We start from the raw sequence: 15,442 nt of genomic DNA, 5'->3' as shown, positions 1-15,442 counted from the left end.
TTGACAGGTGAGTAAGATGGAAGACGATGACCGAGTGTCTGGACCACCACGGGAACGCCGGCTGCACCACACCGCACCGTACCACGCGGTCAGGGAAGAGATAGGCTAACGCTCCCCGAGAGAAAAGGTTAAAGACACCGCTTCAGCGTTAATTATTAATGGCCGTCCGTGTGGCTGATGCACTCCAGTGCTCCTAGCCATCACTCCGCAATTGCTTTACATTTAATTTAGCCGCAGAGGGCTGCATAAATTGTGCATAATATTATTATGAACACTTACGACAATGGGCCGGGCCGAGGGGGCCTGCGGCCAGCGCTGCCCTGTTTGCTGATACGCCAGGAAGGGTCCAGATTGGGCGAGATTGTGGGTAAATACAGTACATGGGTAACTGGACGCGAGGCATTTGTGATAAGATAGGCTCTCACATTCACTTGTTATTAAGTTAGGTAAACAGCTGTCCATGTGGTTTTAAGAGTATGTTGCAGTGTTATCAGGTCATTTCAAACAAGCAATAATTGAGTTCTTCATGACTGTTGAATTTCATCTTATCACTTGTCAGTTTGACTTAAGATGCCCTTCTTCAAGAAAACTTGACTTTCACGATATAGCATAAATAGCCTATATTTGAGAAGCTAATTAATACCTGTCTTGACATTTCTGTCATCAACACAAGTGATTCTGCAGAAGTAAAATGACCTCTGATAAGAAAATGATTCTGTCCCACACAGAAATTGGTATTAGCCTAGACATAATGTTTTGTTTATTATGAAGTCATTTTGTGTGCATTCATGTACATTTTAATAGAAGATTGACTTTAGCCTTCAATCCTCCCTTCAGTCCGCCAGGTTCTTTATATTTGAATAGAAACTCATTAAACGAAAGTAAAAAAAAAAAAAAACGTCAAAGAGCCGTAGAGCCTTTCAGGGCTGCAGCTTATCATGTCTGTGAGTGGAATTATCCAGGCCTGGATGAGCACAGTGAAGACAGCGTCTGAATGACCTGCAGCAGAGCAGACCGCTTGTCAGCACTCGGCCGAGCCTAGCGCGGGACACTTGGGGTGGGGGGTGGACAGGTGCCGTGCTGCGCAGCGATTGGCTTTCCTCGAGCCCTCACCTGAGTTAACCTCACATTTACAAGGGCTTCGTCCCTTATCTCTCTCAGGTAGGGTGACATGAAAGCGTCCCTGAAGATATCCTCTAAAAGCGGTCGGAAAGAGAGAGAGAGAGAGAGAGAGAGAGAGAGAGAGAGAGAGGGAGTGAGGGAGTGAGAGAGAAGAAGAAAAATAGAAGCAAATGATTATTGATCATCCCAGAGAGAGAAAACCTACTTTGCTGGCTTATCGGTACTGACTCTGGTTGTTTTCTTGATTGTTCACCACAGTTGGTGATCACGGGTGATCTGTCAGGAGGGCCAAAGTATTTTTTTTGTTTTTGTCAGGCAGGGCTTCCTGCATGTGATTCACACTGCCACAGACCCGTCTCTCTCTCTCTCTCTCTCTTTCTCTCTCTATCTCTCTCTGCTCCGCAGCTGAGCCAGGCAGCAGCTTCTGGAGCTGGCAGAGAGATGGCCTCTCAGTGGACGCGGGTGAACAGCGCCGAGAGAAAGGTGCCTCACACGCGCATGGAGGATGAGATCGACATCCAGGTAACGGACGCAGGGTGGTGGGGTGGGGGCACACCTTGACAAACCGCGTCCATGTCAGCCGGTGTGCATTACAGTGACCTCTATTACATGTAGATCCGCAATTAATAGGTGCCAAAACACTTGTCTGTGTGATGCTCCTGAAATGGTCTGATCCTCCCTCACAGCGCTCCCCTCTGCCCTGGAGAGCAGCTGCAGGATACCAGGATTCTAATTGCCCCCCCCCCCACAACCCCCCCCCCCTCCTCAAGGAGGGCACAGAGAGCGCTTCATGCCAAATCCGCAGCAGGCAATGCTCAGCCTTGCATGCACGGAGATAATGATCAAGTTAATTAGACCTGAGATTGAATGAACTGCGGCAGCAACTTAATCATTTGTAACTTGATTAGAAATACTATATTCTCCAGCTCCAGAGACTGGCAAACTCGAAAATTAAGTTCCACTTCAGGATCCGGGTCTCTGGCTAATGGAGTATTGGAGGCAGGAAAATAATTGTATAAAAGAAAATTAAAAATAAAATAGCGGCTGCCTCTAAGACCAGTCATTATTCGAGGTCGGTGTGTGTGTGTGTGTGTGTGTGTGTGTGTGTGTGTTTGTGTGTGCTTGGGACATCTGGAGGATGGATGGCATGCGTGCTGTGAATGTCACTGGATTCTCAGATCAGATGCGTAGCGCTCAACCAACACTGGCATCTCCTCTCTGCTCCTCCAGCAAATCTACTCCTTTGGGAGGAAACTAGGTCAAGGAAGCTTTGGGGTCGTCTGCGAAGCCACCCACAAAGAGACGCAGAAGAAGTGGGCCATCAAGAAGGTGAACAAAGAAAAGGTATGTGTGTGTGTGTGTGTGTGTCTGTGTGTGTGTCTGTGTCTGTGTCTGTGTCTGTGTATGTGTGTGTGTGTGTGTGTGTGTGTGTGTGTGTGTGTTTACTTAACCTGACAGAATATAATGACAGCTGTGGGGTGAAGATAACAGGCAACAGCACCAGTGAGAGCTCCCTTAAAATACTACTGCACAGGAATGCTCAGCCAGGATTGTGTGTGTAAACAGTCAGGATGTGTGTGTGTGTGTGTGTGTGTGTGTGTGTGCGTGAACAGGCAGGGAGCTCTGGAGTGAAACTGCTGGAGAGGGAGGTGAGCATCCTGAAGCGAGTCAATCATGAGCACATCATTCACCTGGAGGAAGTCTTTGAGACGCCAAAGGTAAGGAGGAACAAACAAAGCGCGTCCAAATAAAACTACAAAGTGGATGATGCTCTCTCACCCACTGCTCATGATGAACGCAGGTTGAAGCTTTTAACCTGCTTTTATCGTGTACATGGTGTGTCATGATTTAAGTTATTGATTTTCTATGCCTCACTCTGACCTTGATGTACTGTAAACTGTGAGCTCTGTGTACGTTGAGAGAATTGCCAGAGGTGTGAGCCAATATTGTAGAGGCTATTGTAGATTCAGAACAGTACATTATGTAGACTGTGTCTGTGTGACACTCCACATTATATTTTGCACATGTTTACCTGAGTAGATACAGTATGTGCGTATACATGAAAATGTGTGTTTGTGTGTGTGTTTGTGTGTGTGTGTGTGTGTGTGTGTGTGTGTGTTTGTGTTCACGTGTGTGTGTGTGTGTGTGTGTGTGTGTGTGTGTAAATGTGTATGTGTGTGTGTGTTTGTTTGTGTGTGTGTGTGTGTATCCCAGAGGATGTACCTAGTGACAGAGCTGTGTGAGGGCGGCGAGCTGAAGGAGCTGCTGCAGAAGAGGCAGCGCTTTAAAGAGGAGGACGCGCGCCACATCATCAGCAGCCTGGCCCAGGCCATCGTCTACCTGCACAAGAAAGGTGAGCAGCGCCGCTCTAGTCCTGTCCAGTTCTCCCCCAGCACACCACACACACGGGTCAGGGCACAGAGTCACCAGGGAGAGGTCCTCCAACTCTGAGCAGCCAGGAAGAAAAATCCATTTGTGAACTCACCGGACTGTACTGCAGTGGACTAGGGGACTGCAGTCTGACCGCATTCACTTCTCAAGAACTGGACCTGGGGTCTCATTACAGAAAAATATCCTAACTGCTTGTCCTATCTTAACTTAAGTTTCAAAGATAGGAAATTATAGAAGCAGTTCCTAAACTCATGGCTGAGTCCTATCTTATCTCAGACCTCCTATCTTATCTAAACTTAAGAAATCCTAACTGTAACTGTCATTACGATTTTTAAAGAGATGGCAATTGTCCTGTCATGCCTGTTTCTATGCTTAGAATGTGTACAAGACTGCCTATGATTAGAATGTCAGGTTGCAAAGATGGTGTTCTAAAGAATCTTTGACAGTTGGTTGCTCAAGATGGACAAACTATGACGTTGCGCTGGTTGCGAGAATAGATAGGGGCTACTGTATATATCTATGGACAAACCATAATATCAGAGAGAAATAGGCTAGGCCTATATTCATGTAGGAACAATATAAAAGACAGGAAGCAAGAGAGTGTGTCAATATTGATTCATTTGATGTGCAGGATAAAAAGATGATAATTAATAAAAGATTAATAACAGTCATGTTCCTCATCTCGTCATAAGCTAGGCAACCACCCAACAAGACTGTTGCAGTCAGTTTTGGCAGTTACTTTGAAATTAGGACAGGGTCTGTGCCATTCTAAGTTAGGATTCCTAAGTTGGGAAATTCTTGAGTTAGGATGGTTCTGTAATGGCCAAATTCTTATCTTAAGTTAAGGAATGCAGTTAGGCTTCTGTAATACGAAAAATCTTAAATGCCTTCCTAAACTGAGATAAGATAGGATTTCAGAGTTAGGAAGTTTCTGTAATGAGGCTCCTGTTTGTTTTCAGTTTGTTTCTTCAGCAGAAGCCTCCACAATACACAATAATGTCAGCCCAGCCTGATGTAATCAGAATAGCCCAAATGACCTTATCAAAGTGCTGTAGGCTTTTTTTTTTTTTTTAGCTCTTCCTTTTGATCGCTCTTAAGATTGTATTATGGCTTGTTGACATCTGAGCCGTGTTGCAGTCCGGCCTAATTAGACCCCTGCTTGAACTGATTGAATGGCGCTCGCTCCGCTCCGCTGTCTGGGCAGTGCGGTGTGTAAACACGGTGCGGCTCGGAGCTGACGTGGCCAATTTGCTCCCCTCACCTCCACGTCATCTCCAGCGGGGCCGGCCTGCGCGGGCGGCTTTGTTCTCTCGGACGTCTGATTATCAGGCCCATGATTGCTATCACATTAGTGCCTCTCTGTCATTACAGAGGCCCAGCTTATTTTAATAATGAGATCATAATGAACAACTGCCAGACCAGGGAGGGAGGGAGAGAGAGGGAGGGGAAATCAACCTATTTTTTAATTGAGTCTGAAGGGTTTATTTGAGGATGCGGTTATTTCTCTCCCTCTGACACACACACACACACACACACACAAGCACTCTCTTTTTCACTCACTCTCTCAATCCCCCCCCCTCTCTCTACCCTCACTTTCTCCCTCTCCCTCTTCCTTTTCCTCTTGGTGAAATCTCCAGTTAGAGGTAATTTAGGACGTTGCTTGGCAATGAGACACCATTACATGAGGCTAATGACTCATTTACGGTGAGCAGGGAGGAGTACTGATTAATAGGTGTGTTTTCACTCTAAATGTCCCCGGTGTGCCTGTGTGCCTTACATCCACGCAGGGTGGTGCGGTGCGGCGCGGCACACCGGCTAATGATGCCAGCCGGAGTGCGTTGGCGCGGATCCCCACCGCCGTAATCTGCCCCCCCGAGTCCTACCCATCCTATAGCACCGGCCAGCGTCCTCGTTTACATTAAGCATCAGACATGAGCATGTAGATTAAGGCAGCTCGAACTGAAGCAGCGTGGTGAAGAGTGACGTCCGCCTCCGTCCAGCCATCAGTCTGAAGTCGTGCTTATCTCGCCTCCTTTTTTCCCCCGCATTAAAGATACTTCACGTCTCAACACTCGCTGATGTTGTCCATCTGAAGAGCAAGGAATTTAGATGAGAAGTAATTTACTGGTTTTGTTAGTGAACTCGCTAATGCATGGGGGCAAGCATTTTTCAATTACCGTTTTTTGTTGTAGGTCTCTTAGATTTTAATGAGCTTTGTGACTTTGTCTTCTTTGCCTTTTTTTTTCTCCCTCCTTGCTAACAGTGGTTGTGCTCTTTTGCAGACATTGTGCACCGAGACCTCAAACTGGAAAACATACTTGTTAAGAGTTATCACCATGGCGACGATAACAACACGGTCAATATCAAGGTGAGAAGGCACCAAAAAAGGGTGTCGCTAAGAGAACTTTCTGGAAGTCGTGCCGGCTCTCTGCTGTTTTGGTCCTCTCCCGCAGGCGCGTGTGGGGCGCCCGCTGTAAGTGCTCTTTAAGCAGCGGCTCATTAGGGCCGGCCCCCAACCCCGCGCGTCTGGGCGGCTTTTTTAGACGAGGCATCATGAGTGAGAGTCAGAGCTGTGGCCCAGCCCAACACAGAGCACAGCGCTGACAGCAGCCAACTCCAGCAGATACCTGCAGCGTGGGTTTGAAGTCGGGCCCGCTCGCTCACTCACACACACGCACACACACAGACACACACACACACACACACACACACACACACACACACAGACACACACAGACACACAGAGACACAAACACACACACACACACACACACACACAGACACACACACACACACACACACACCCCACACAGCTTTTAGAAAGCACAGTCTTGGCACATTATAAAAGAATTTTATCTGGCCAAGGATGGTCATCTCTCCTGGATTTTTATCCTCACTGTCCTAAACTCCAGTCTGTGAAACCATATCTGCAAGCCCCACTGTATTATTCATCCAGGGAAACAGGAGGAGTGGGTGAGGGTGGCAGTTTACTGGGCTGGAACTCTGCCTCTGCCCATAAATATGATTCTTTAAACCACAGCGTGTAAATGATACAGATACACTCACATCTACTTTGTTTAGTGGTGAAAGAAAAAGCTTTCATATTCGGCCAGTTAAGTTTGTTATTGTTTGCCCCAAGGGGAATGTGTATAATGCATTAAATGTGTGTGTGTGTGTGTGTGTGTGTGTGTGTGTGTGTGTGTGTGTGTGTGTGTGTGTGTGTGTGTGTGTGTGTGTGTGTGTGTGTGTGTGTGTGTGTGTGTGTGTGTGTGTGTGTGTCTCGTGTCTCCTTGCTGAAACATTCACCTGCACTGTCCTCTCTCAGGTGACAGACTTCGGACTGTCTGTGCAGAAAGGTGGGGTTGGCAGTGAGAACATGCTGCAAGCCACCTGTGGCACTCCAATCTATATGGGTACGAGATGCATATGCACACACACACACACACACACACACACACAAAACACACCCAGTCGCCCTCCATCTCTCTCACGCTCTCTTCTGTCTTGTCTGTCTCTGTCTGTCTGTCTCTTTTTTTTTTTCTCTCTCTCTCTCTCTCTCTCTCTCTCTCTCTCTCACACACACACTAACTCAGCACAGCACAGCCTATTTAAAAACAAACTCAAGCAATTCAAGCACACAGCTCTTACTAAGCTAAATGTCTCTGACATTGACATTCATTGGAAAGCAGGTCTGTATGAAAGAGGCCAAGGTTGCGATCTAAACTGATCTGAGCGCAGTGCACACACACATCAAGTCAAGTCGGCTTTTATTGTCAATTTCTTTACATGCACTGGTCATACAAAGAATTGAAATTTCGTTTCTTACTTTCCCATGCAGACATAGACATGCTTTAAATACAGACATAGACATACTATAAACATAGCCATAGACATCCAGCCCCATCTGCAGCTGTAGCTCCATGACTGAGCACATGGAGCTGAACTAATGCTGCTCAGAGCGGGCTGAGTGAGTGATGAATGAGAGAGGAGCATCACCTCAGCCGGATCAGTGGACATGTCTGCCCTGCTCAGACTCACTCACTCACTCACTCACTCACTCACTCACTCACTCACTCACTCACTCATTCACTCACTACACACACTCACTCACTACACACACACACTCACTCATTCACTCACTCACTACACACACTCACTCACACACTTACTCACTCACACACTCACACACTCACTCACTCACTCACTGACTGACTCACTCATTCACTACACACACTCACTCATTCATTCACTACACACACTCACTCACTACACACACTTACTCATTCACTCACTCACTACACACACTCACTACACACACTCACTCACTCACTCACTCACACACTCACTCACACACTCACTCACTCACTGACTGACTGCTCTGACTGTGTATCTGCCCCCCCCCCCTTCCCCCTCCAGCTCCAGAGGTCATCAACGGGCACGAGTACAGCCAGCAGTGTGACGTGTGGAGCATCGGCGTCATCATGTACCTGCTGTAAGATCTCACACACACACCTACTAGCCCACACACACAATCTCATACTAGGGCTGTCAATCTTCTTCCATAACCCAATTTGAATTTCATTAATTATTATTTTTAATAATCAAATTATATTTGAATATTTACAGTTTTTCTCGATTGCTTTTACCTGATTAAGTAAACTAGAACCCACTTGGTCTTCATGACTACTTTCTTTGCACAGCAGAAGTAATCTCTTGCGAATATGTTCACACATTTTCATTGGGTTCACACATTTCTCACACCCTTTTGCAAAACAGTTAACACAGGTGTCATTCAAAAGCCCCAAACTCTATTGGTTTTCCCATGCTAAACAAAAGGAAAACATCTTTTCACAGGTGGTATAGATTCCTTGCATAAGTCTGAATCTCTGATACACCTGTGTGAAACTCCTTTGCACAATTCTTCAATCAGCAATCATTCATTATACATAAGAGATGTCTGTTCTGTGTTGCTATTTGCAAGTATGGATCTAATGCACATTTAGACAAAGTACTGTATTGCCTATTTGGTGGAGAAAACAGGACAAAAGGTGTTTACTGTAGGTCTATTTCGATGAAAGTTGTAGTTCAATGAAATTTACAGTATCTTACTAGGTGTTTGCTGTATGTCTTACAATGACAGTTACATCTTGGGAGGAATGAATAAATTATTTTTTTATTCAGCACATTTTGTCTTTTCACAGTTTTTTTCTGATACCAGAAAAATGAGAAAGAACAGACATAGCAAAAATACTCATTTTGAGAACTAGATTTTGCATTTTGTTGTCCAGTGTGTAATGATTGATTAAAGAGTGTTTTTGAATTGGCAACAAGTTGTAGTGTTTGAAGACAAGATTTGCTTTTGCTGCATGTTTTAAGTGTTTTGAGAGAGTAACAGCCTTTTGCAAGCAAAATGTGTCATTTTGTCCAGAGTGCTTTTGTTCAGACACGGGTGTTAACTGTTTTGAGAACGTGATGTCAGAGTTGACACAGGTATCAAAACGATCGAGAAAAACTGTAATGCTCGAATTGTGCCTATTATTAATATTTACGATGCATCTCTATACACTGTATAAACTGGCTTATGCATTGCCAATGCCACTATAAACGCGTGGTTGACTTGTTACATATAAAGCTCAGTCTACCAATGATATCTGTGCAACTTGAGTGGTTTCAATTTATTTTGCGCAGACGCGCACACACACTGAATGAACGCCCATACCAATACCACTTTATTGAATGCCTCTATGTTTGATGACGCCAAATTAGCAAGTATTTCCTGATTGGGGAAAAGTTTGCTGTCTTTTTTTTTCTATCAGCCCGCGATTCCATGAACCATTATGCCTATCAGAGAAGTGACAAAAGCACCGGACATAGCCAAGAGGAGGGAGGCACAATTCGAGCATTACAGTTTTTCTCGTTTTGATACCTGTGTCAACTCTGACATCACGTTCTCAAAACAGTTAACACCTGTGTCTGAACAAAAGCACTCTGGACAAACACTGACACTGAGAAACTAAATAAATGTGCTTGAAGTCTCTTTAGATAGATATGGTATGCATAGGGTGGTCAGAACAGCGCGGTTCCTTGTCCTCGGACTGTTTACCTACCCAGCTTGTCAGGGTGTAGCGTTATCAGATGTGCACTCAGGCTGCTCGCTGCTACATATTCTGCATATTACGACATTGTTAGGCTATATGTTATTTTTCCGTTTTCTGATGGAAATCCAAAAACGTTCCACACATCGCTGAAATGGTCAGGAGTGGTGATATCTGTGGGTGCATCGTTTCTGCCATATTTAGATTGTGCATTAGACGTGACAAAAGCATTACGTTTTCACATATTCGCCAAGTTAGCCAACACATAAAAAAACTCTCCAAAGCACCGCATTCCAATAGTAATTTCCAAATTCGAATAGTATTGATTTTTTTAAATATTCGATTTATATTCGACTTTAGAAATTTGTTCCAACAGCCCTATCTCATACTTACCAATGGTCACAGACACACTCACACCTACCAACCCTTACACACACACTCTCACACCTACCAACCGTCACACACAACACTCTCACACCTTCCATATGTTGTCGAAGATCAGGCTTCTCTTTCTCTCAGGAGAACACACACACACAAACACACACACACACACACACACACACACTCACATACGCATACTGTAGACGTACAAAGGCATGTCAGCTGTAATCATGTGCATCACATGCTGTAAGCAGATCAGGGCTCTCCAGTTCTCCTTTATCACTCACTGACTTACACACACACACGCACACACACACGCACACCCACACACACACTCTCTCTCCTTTGGTTCCAGTCATTTGGTTAAGTGTGCTCTCTGGCTGTTAATGTGATTGCTGTTTCCCTGCAGGCTGAGCGGAGAGCCTCCGTTCATGTCCAGCTTGGAGGAGCGGCTCTTCGAGTTGATCAAGAAAGGCGAACTCACCTTCAGCACTCCTGTCTGGGACAGTATCAGCGATGCAGGTTATCCACCCCTCCGCCCCCACACACACACACACACACACACACACACACACACACACACACACACACACACACTCTCTCTCTCTCTCTCTCTCTCTCTCTCACTGCTCTAGTGTCATCCTGACATCCTCTAACAGTAGCTCTTTAAGTGACCCTGTATCTACAGACCGGCCTCTAGTACCCGTCTCATGTAGTGTTCCTCCTCTAGTACCCGTCTCATATAGTGTTCCTCCTCTAGTACCCGTCTCATGTAGTGTCCCTCCTCTAGTACCCGTCTCATATAGTGTTCCTCCTCTAGTACCCATCTCATGTAGTGTTCCTCCTCTAGTCCCCTTCTCATATATTGTTCTTCCTCTAGTACCCATCTCATATACTGTAGTGTTCCTCCTCTAGTCCCCGTCTCATATAGTGTTCCTCCTCTAGTCCCCTTCTCATATATTGTTCCTCCTCTAGTACCCGTCTCATATAGTGTTCCTCCTCTAGTCCCCGTCTCATGTGGTGTTCCTCCGCTGCTTTCCTCCACAGCTAAGAAGGTGGTGTGCTGCCTGCTGAAGGTGGACCCTGCCCACCGAATCACTGCCAATGAGCTGCTGGATAACCCTTGGATCACAGTAAGCAGAGCACACACACACACACATGCACACACGCACACACACGCCACTACAATCCTGCCATGTATCATAACATCACATAACATTTCAGTGAAATAATTGGTCAGTTAATTTAATCAGAATATTTAGAGAACGACTTTATTTACAGATTTACAGATTTATTAACAGATGATACTAAAGATTTCCACTGTTTTGTAGTAAAGATCTTGTTAGTAAAGGAATAATACATTAAATAAACAAAACATATCAAATATACACAATAGCTGTAATGAAATGTAATATAACAGTGTCCAACTGATGTGCTACTTTAAAAAAAGTATTGCATTAATATGCGTTTATTACTTCACATCACTGTGTTCTCCTGTCAACATCCTTTCTTCAGATCACAGCACGGAACCGCTGCTGCAGCACTCAGTACATCCATAGTCAGGCAGTTTCGCTCAGAGTTAACCGGTCATTGGCACCAGCCATTATGTGCATTTAGCTGTAGCTCATCAGCGCAGCGTTTAGAAAGGGCACTTTAAGCATTGCCTCATTGGGTCCATGGAGACTGCGCTGTGAGGAAGGGGGGTCTCAGGAGGGCTGGAGGGACTGGCCCGATGGTTCTACCAGAAGAGTGAAGCACTCAGGCAGTTAGACAAGACTTTAAAACAAGCAGCACTTTTCCCTCAGGAAAGAGTGATTGGCCTCTTAGTTTTATGGAAATGGCTGCCTTTGGTGGAGGGTTTTGATGGTGTTATGCCAAGGTAGGGTAACCTTTGACTTTTTGACCCTGCAGGGTGACACTACCATGACGGCAACACCCACAAATGTGCTGGAGATGATGCGTCAGTTCCGGAATGATCCGGAGGACTCAGAGGTAGACGAGGCAGGCTCTGGGTTGGAGCAGATGTCGCTGTGCTGTTCCCAGAACAGCCCGTCTAAACCAACGCAAACGCAGACACCGACGCCAACGCTGGACAGAGGCCTCGCTAGAGCAGTCAGGCTGCAGTGACTGCGCGTCGCTACTGGAGGAGGCAGACACAGACGGTAGCAAGCCCTCCACGCCCTCCAAACAGGTGCCCTCATGCTCCCCTGTACAGGAAAATAAAAGATATGCTATTCATAAAAGATACACACAGACTGCATGGTGTTTAACAGAGCACACAGGTGACCATACTTAACACAAAGAGTCAAGTGACACTGTATGCGTTCACTGTCCATACACTATTACCAAACACATTGAAGGCCTCCTTGAAACATGTTTGGCTAGCAAGGTATTCACCATACAGGTTTCACAAGAGCTTACAACCCATGTACATATTTTCACAACTTGCTAGTCACAGTGGTGATTCAGGCAGTAACAATAAGATGAACTACAAAGGTGTTATAAGTACGTACGTCTTGTAGTTTAAACATTGCTGTGTCACGTCTCTGCATTTCACGTCATCACACGTTCTGTGTTCCCTATGCTTTTACAGAGGAACAAGAAGAAAGCCTCACATTCATCCTCCAATGGAGCTAAAAAGAATGGCTCAGTCGTAAAGACATTCAGTAACACACAGGTCAGATGTTCAGAGGTCTTCTGACACTTCAGAATTGAAAGCCTTTTTAAAATATTGTCTTTTTATTATTTCTGTGACACCCCTTCACATGACCACTAGGTGGTGCCAGCACTACCAGCATCAGCTGTAGCCCAGCGTGTGGGAGTTGGGCAGGGCTGTGCTTGTGTGTGTGTGTGCAGGGCTCTTGTGCGAGATGAATGTGAGTGTCTTATCTCTTCAGTCCCACGCAGGTGGTGGCACCAGGCACAGCGGCCCCGCGGACCGGAGCGAGACGGCCCCCTCCGCCAAGTCTGCGTCCGGCGCCGGCAAGTGCGAAGCCCCGGGCGGCCCCTGCAACAGCCACGCCCTTCCTTCCGACGGCGGGCCCGGGTCCCGCTGCCCAAAGCCACCCGCTCTCGGCTGCACCAAGACCAAGAAGGTCCCCTAGGGTGGGTGTGGGGGTGGGGGAGACGCAGGCGGAAGCCCCGCGCCTCAGGAGAGAGCCAAAGCAGCACGGCACGGTCCGCAGCGTACCCTGGAGTGTGACTAGCCTGCTGGACACATGAAACGTCCGACCCCCTTCTTCCTTCCCCCTACCCATGACACACGACAGCTCTTCTGTGGCCCTAATCAGTTCATCCTGAACGATGCAGCAGAGCTGCTCAGCCAAGCCCAGAGAGCTGCTCCATACCTACAGCCACGCCACCCATCTCCCACGTCATCATCCACTCCAACACAACAGCGTCCGTCAGCACAGTCGCCTGGAAGAGATGAATTGACTCCTGCTTCTACTCTTTCAGTGATGACTTCCCCTCCTAAAAAACTATGGTGGGGCGCTGAGTAGGAGGTGAGATAGCTGTAGAAAGGCACAAGGGACAAGGTCCAGCTGACTCAGGACAACTAGCAATAAAGAGTCAGCTGAGCATGAGCTTGTTCGTCCTGCCCACGCTCATCGGACTGATTACACCTATGCACAGCAGTAGGTTAACAATCAAATTATTAATAAACACACATAATAAAATATCTGTTGTGTTACTGAGGAAAGTGTTATAATTATTTAGAAATGGTAATACTGAGGGTGTACAGGGTTAAGGTGTTGTTACTCCTTTGAATGGTAATTTTGTAATCAAGCAGTATTTTGCTAGCTGTGTGATTTACACTCAAACACTAAATGCCAAAATAAGTCATGACACACTTCTGTCACTTGTATTGCATTCTTTGTGTTACTATAGAGTGAGTCAGTGAAATTATTATTATTATTATTATTATTATTATTATTATTATTATCGTTTCTGTTGTTGAGACAGAAAGGGAGTATGAGTGACAGATTTTTTCATGTCAGGCATCTGTCTTCTCTTGAGTCGTTTTAGTCTTTGCCAAATCATGAAGCTGTTAAGAAATTGATTTTTCCCTCTCAATAAATTGAGTTTGTCTCATGTATGTCAACGTGTGCATCAATGATTAAAATGATGAATGTTAGAATACCTTCAGCAGGCAGACAAATAGAATGAGGTTTTAATGTTGACAGGAAATGAAAGGGAGAGTGGGAGAATGGATGTTTTAGTCGCGATAGAAAGACAGGGATGAAAGGCCGACAGCGTTTCTAATCATGTTGGGGAAGGACACACAAAGTAATGGAGACCCCGGAGAAATCACCACCATTCAAGCACAGACCTCAGCCTTGAGAGAATAATCCCCAGAGCCGGAGATGAGGACTCAGATGTAGCTGAGCAGAACTCTTAAAAGGCGCCACTCAAACTCTTCAGTTTGTATTTTGAGGTGAGTAGGCCTAAGTGATATGTTATTGTAGTGGTTAGCTAACCTATCACTTAAAGCTTAAAGGAGCTAAGTGGAAGTCTGTAGCCTTAGAGTTGTTTTGAATGCAGCCACACATTGTATTGCATTGTATTTATGCTGCATTTCAGAAGGTGGCTGGGAGGTCGGATGTATCCCACTTGGAGCTCACAAGGTCTGACCTCAAAGTTGCTGGTGAACAATGTCGGACCTAAACAAAGAACATGGGTGACTGTGAGAAGTTGCTGTTTGCTTTGTTTTTGAAGAAGCAAGTTGACTGTCAGTAGTCCAGCCTCCTTGCCTATATCAACGAATCAGAGGAGAGGAAACGGCAAATGAGGTATTATGTAGTGTTTATTTTACCGTTGACAATGTGTGTCTCTAGGGGCGCTGTCATAGTTGTGTGAAGTCAGATTGCTGCCTCTTGGCGAAGTTGGAGTACATTGTTTTGCTCCGACCAGGTGAGTAGGAGCTCTGACTTTGAGTGGCGTTCCAAAATGACACATTTTGCTTGCAAAAGGCTGTTACTCTCTCAAAACACTTAAAACATGCAGCAAAAGCAAATCTTGCCTTCAAACACTACAACTTGTTGCCAATTCAAAAACACTCTTTAATCAATCATTACACACTGGACAACCAAATGCAAAATCTAGTTCATCAAAATGAGCATTTTTGCTATGTCTGTTCCATTACTTTCTCATTTTTCTGGTATCAGAAAAAAACTGTGAAAAGACAAAATGTACTGAATAAAAAAGAATTTATTCATTCCTCCCAAAATGTAACTGTCATTGACATACAGCAAACACCTAGCAAGATACTGTAAATTTCATTGAACTACAACGTTCATCGAAATAGACCTACAGTAAACACCTTTTGTACTGTTTTCTCCACCAAATAGGCAATACAGTACTTTATCTAAATGTTCATTTGATCCATACTTGCAAATAGCAACACAGAACAGACATAATGAATGATTGCTGATTGAAGAATTGTGCAAAGGAGT

At 45.4% G+C, this 15,442-nt stretch overlaps 1 protein-coding gene across 1 annotated transcript; it reads left to right on the top strand.

Annotated features, from left to right (window-relative positions):
* Window positions 1-16: 16 nt before the first annotated feature.
* Window positions 17-14,050, top strand: stk33 (serine/threonine kinase 33). Its single transcript, XM_048263707.1, has 14 exons — window positions 17-88; window positions 1,528-1,644; window positions 2,353-2,466; window positions 2,736-2,840; window positions 3,337-3,475; window positions 5,796-5,881; window positions 6,839-6,926; window positions 7,930-8,005; window positions 10,399-10,511; window positions 11,037-11,122; window positions 11,901-12,092; window positions 12,136-12,180; window positions 12,583-12,666; window positions 12,897-14,050. Exons 1-14 carry the CDS (start codon window positions 17-19, stop codon window positions 13,209-13,211), a joined length of 1,632 nt encoding a protein of 543 aa, XP_048119664.1. The 3' UTR covers window positions 13,212-14,050.
* Window positions 14,051-15,442: the final 1,392 nt, after the last annotated feature.

This window comes from Alosa alosa, chromosome 14 (assembly GCF_017589495.1).
Source record: "Alosa alosa isolate M-15738 ecotype Scorff River chromosome 14, AALO_Geno_1.1, whole genome shotgun sequence".
In the NCBI taxonomy this organism is placed as follows: Eukaryota; Metazoa; Chordata; class Actinopteri; order Clupeiformes; family Clupeidae; genus Alosa; species Alosa alosa.
Note: the sequence above shows the minus strand (reverse complement) of the source record. Positions and strands in the feature narration are given on the sequence as shown.

What these genes read in the sequence shown, in the direction of transcription:
- stk33 (XM_048263707.1), top strand. Translation starts at nt 17, where the DNA reads ATGGAAGACGATGACCGAGTGTCTGGACCACCACGGGAACGCCGGCTG. An exon ending in AAGTCTTTGAGACGCCAAAG is followed by an intron (nt 2,841 to 3,336) that starts GTAAGGAGGAAC and finishes TGTGTATCCCAG; the next exon opens with AGGATGTACCTAGTGACAGA. An exon ending in ACAACACGGTCAATATCAAG is followed by an intron (nt 5,882 to 6,838) that starts GTGAGAAGGCAC and finishes GTCCTCTCTCAG; the next exon opens with GTGACAGACTTCGGACTGTC.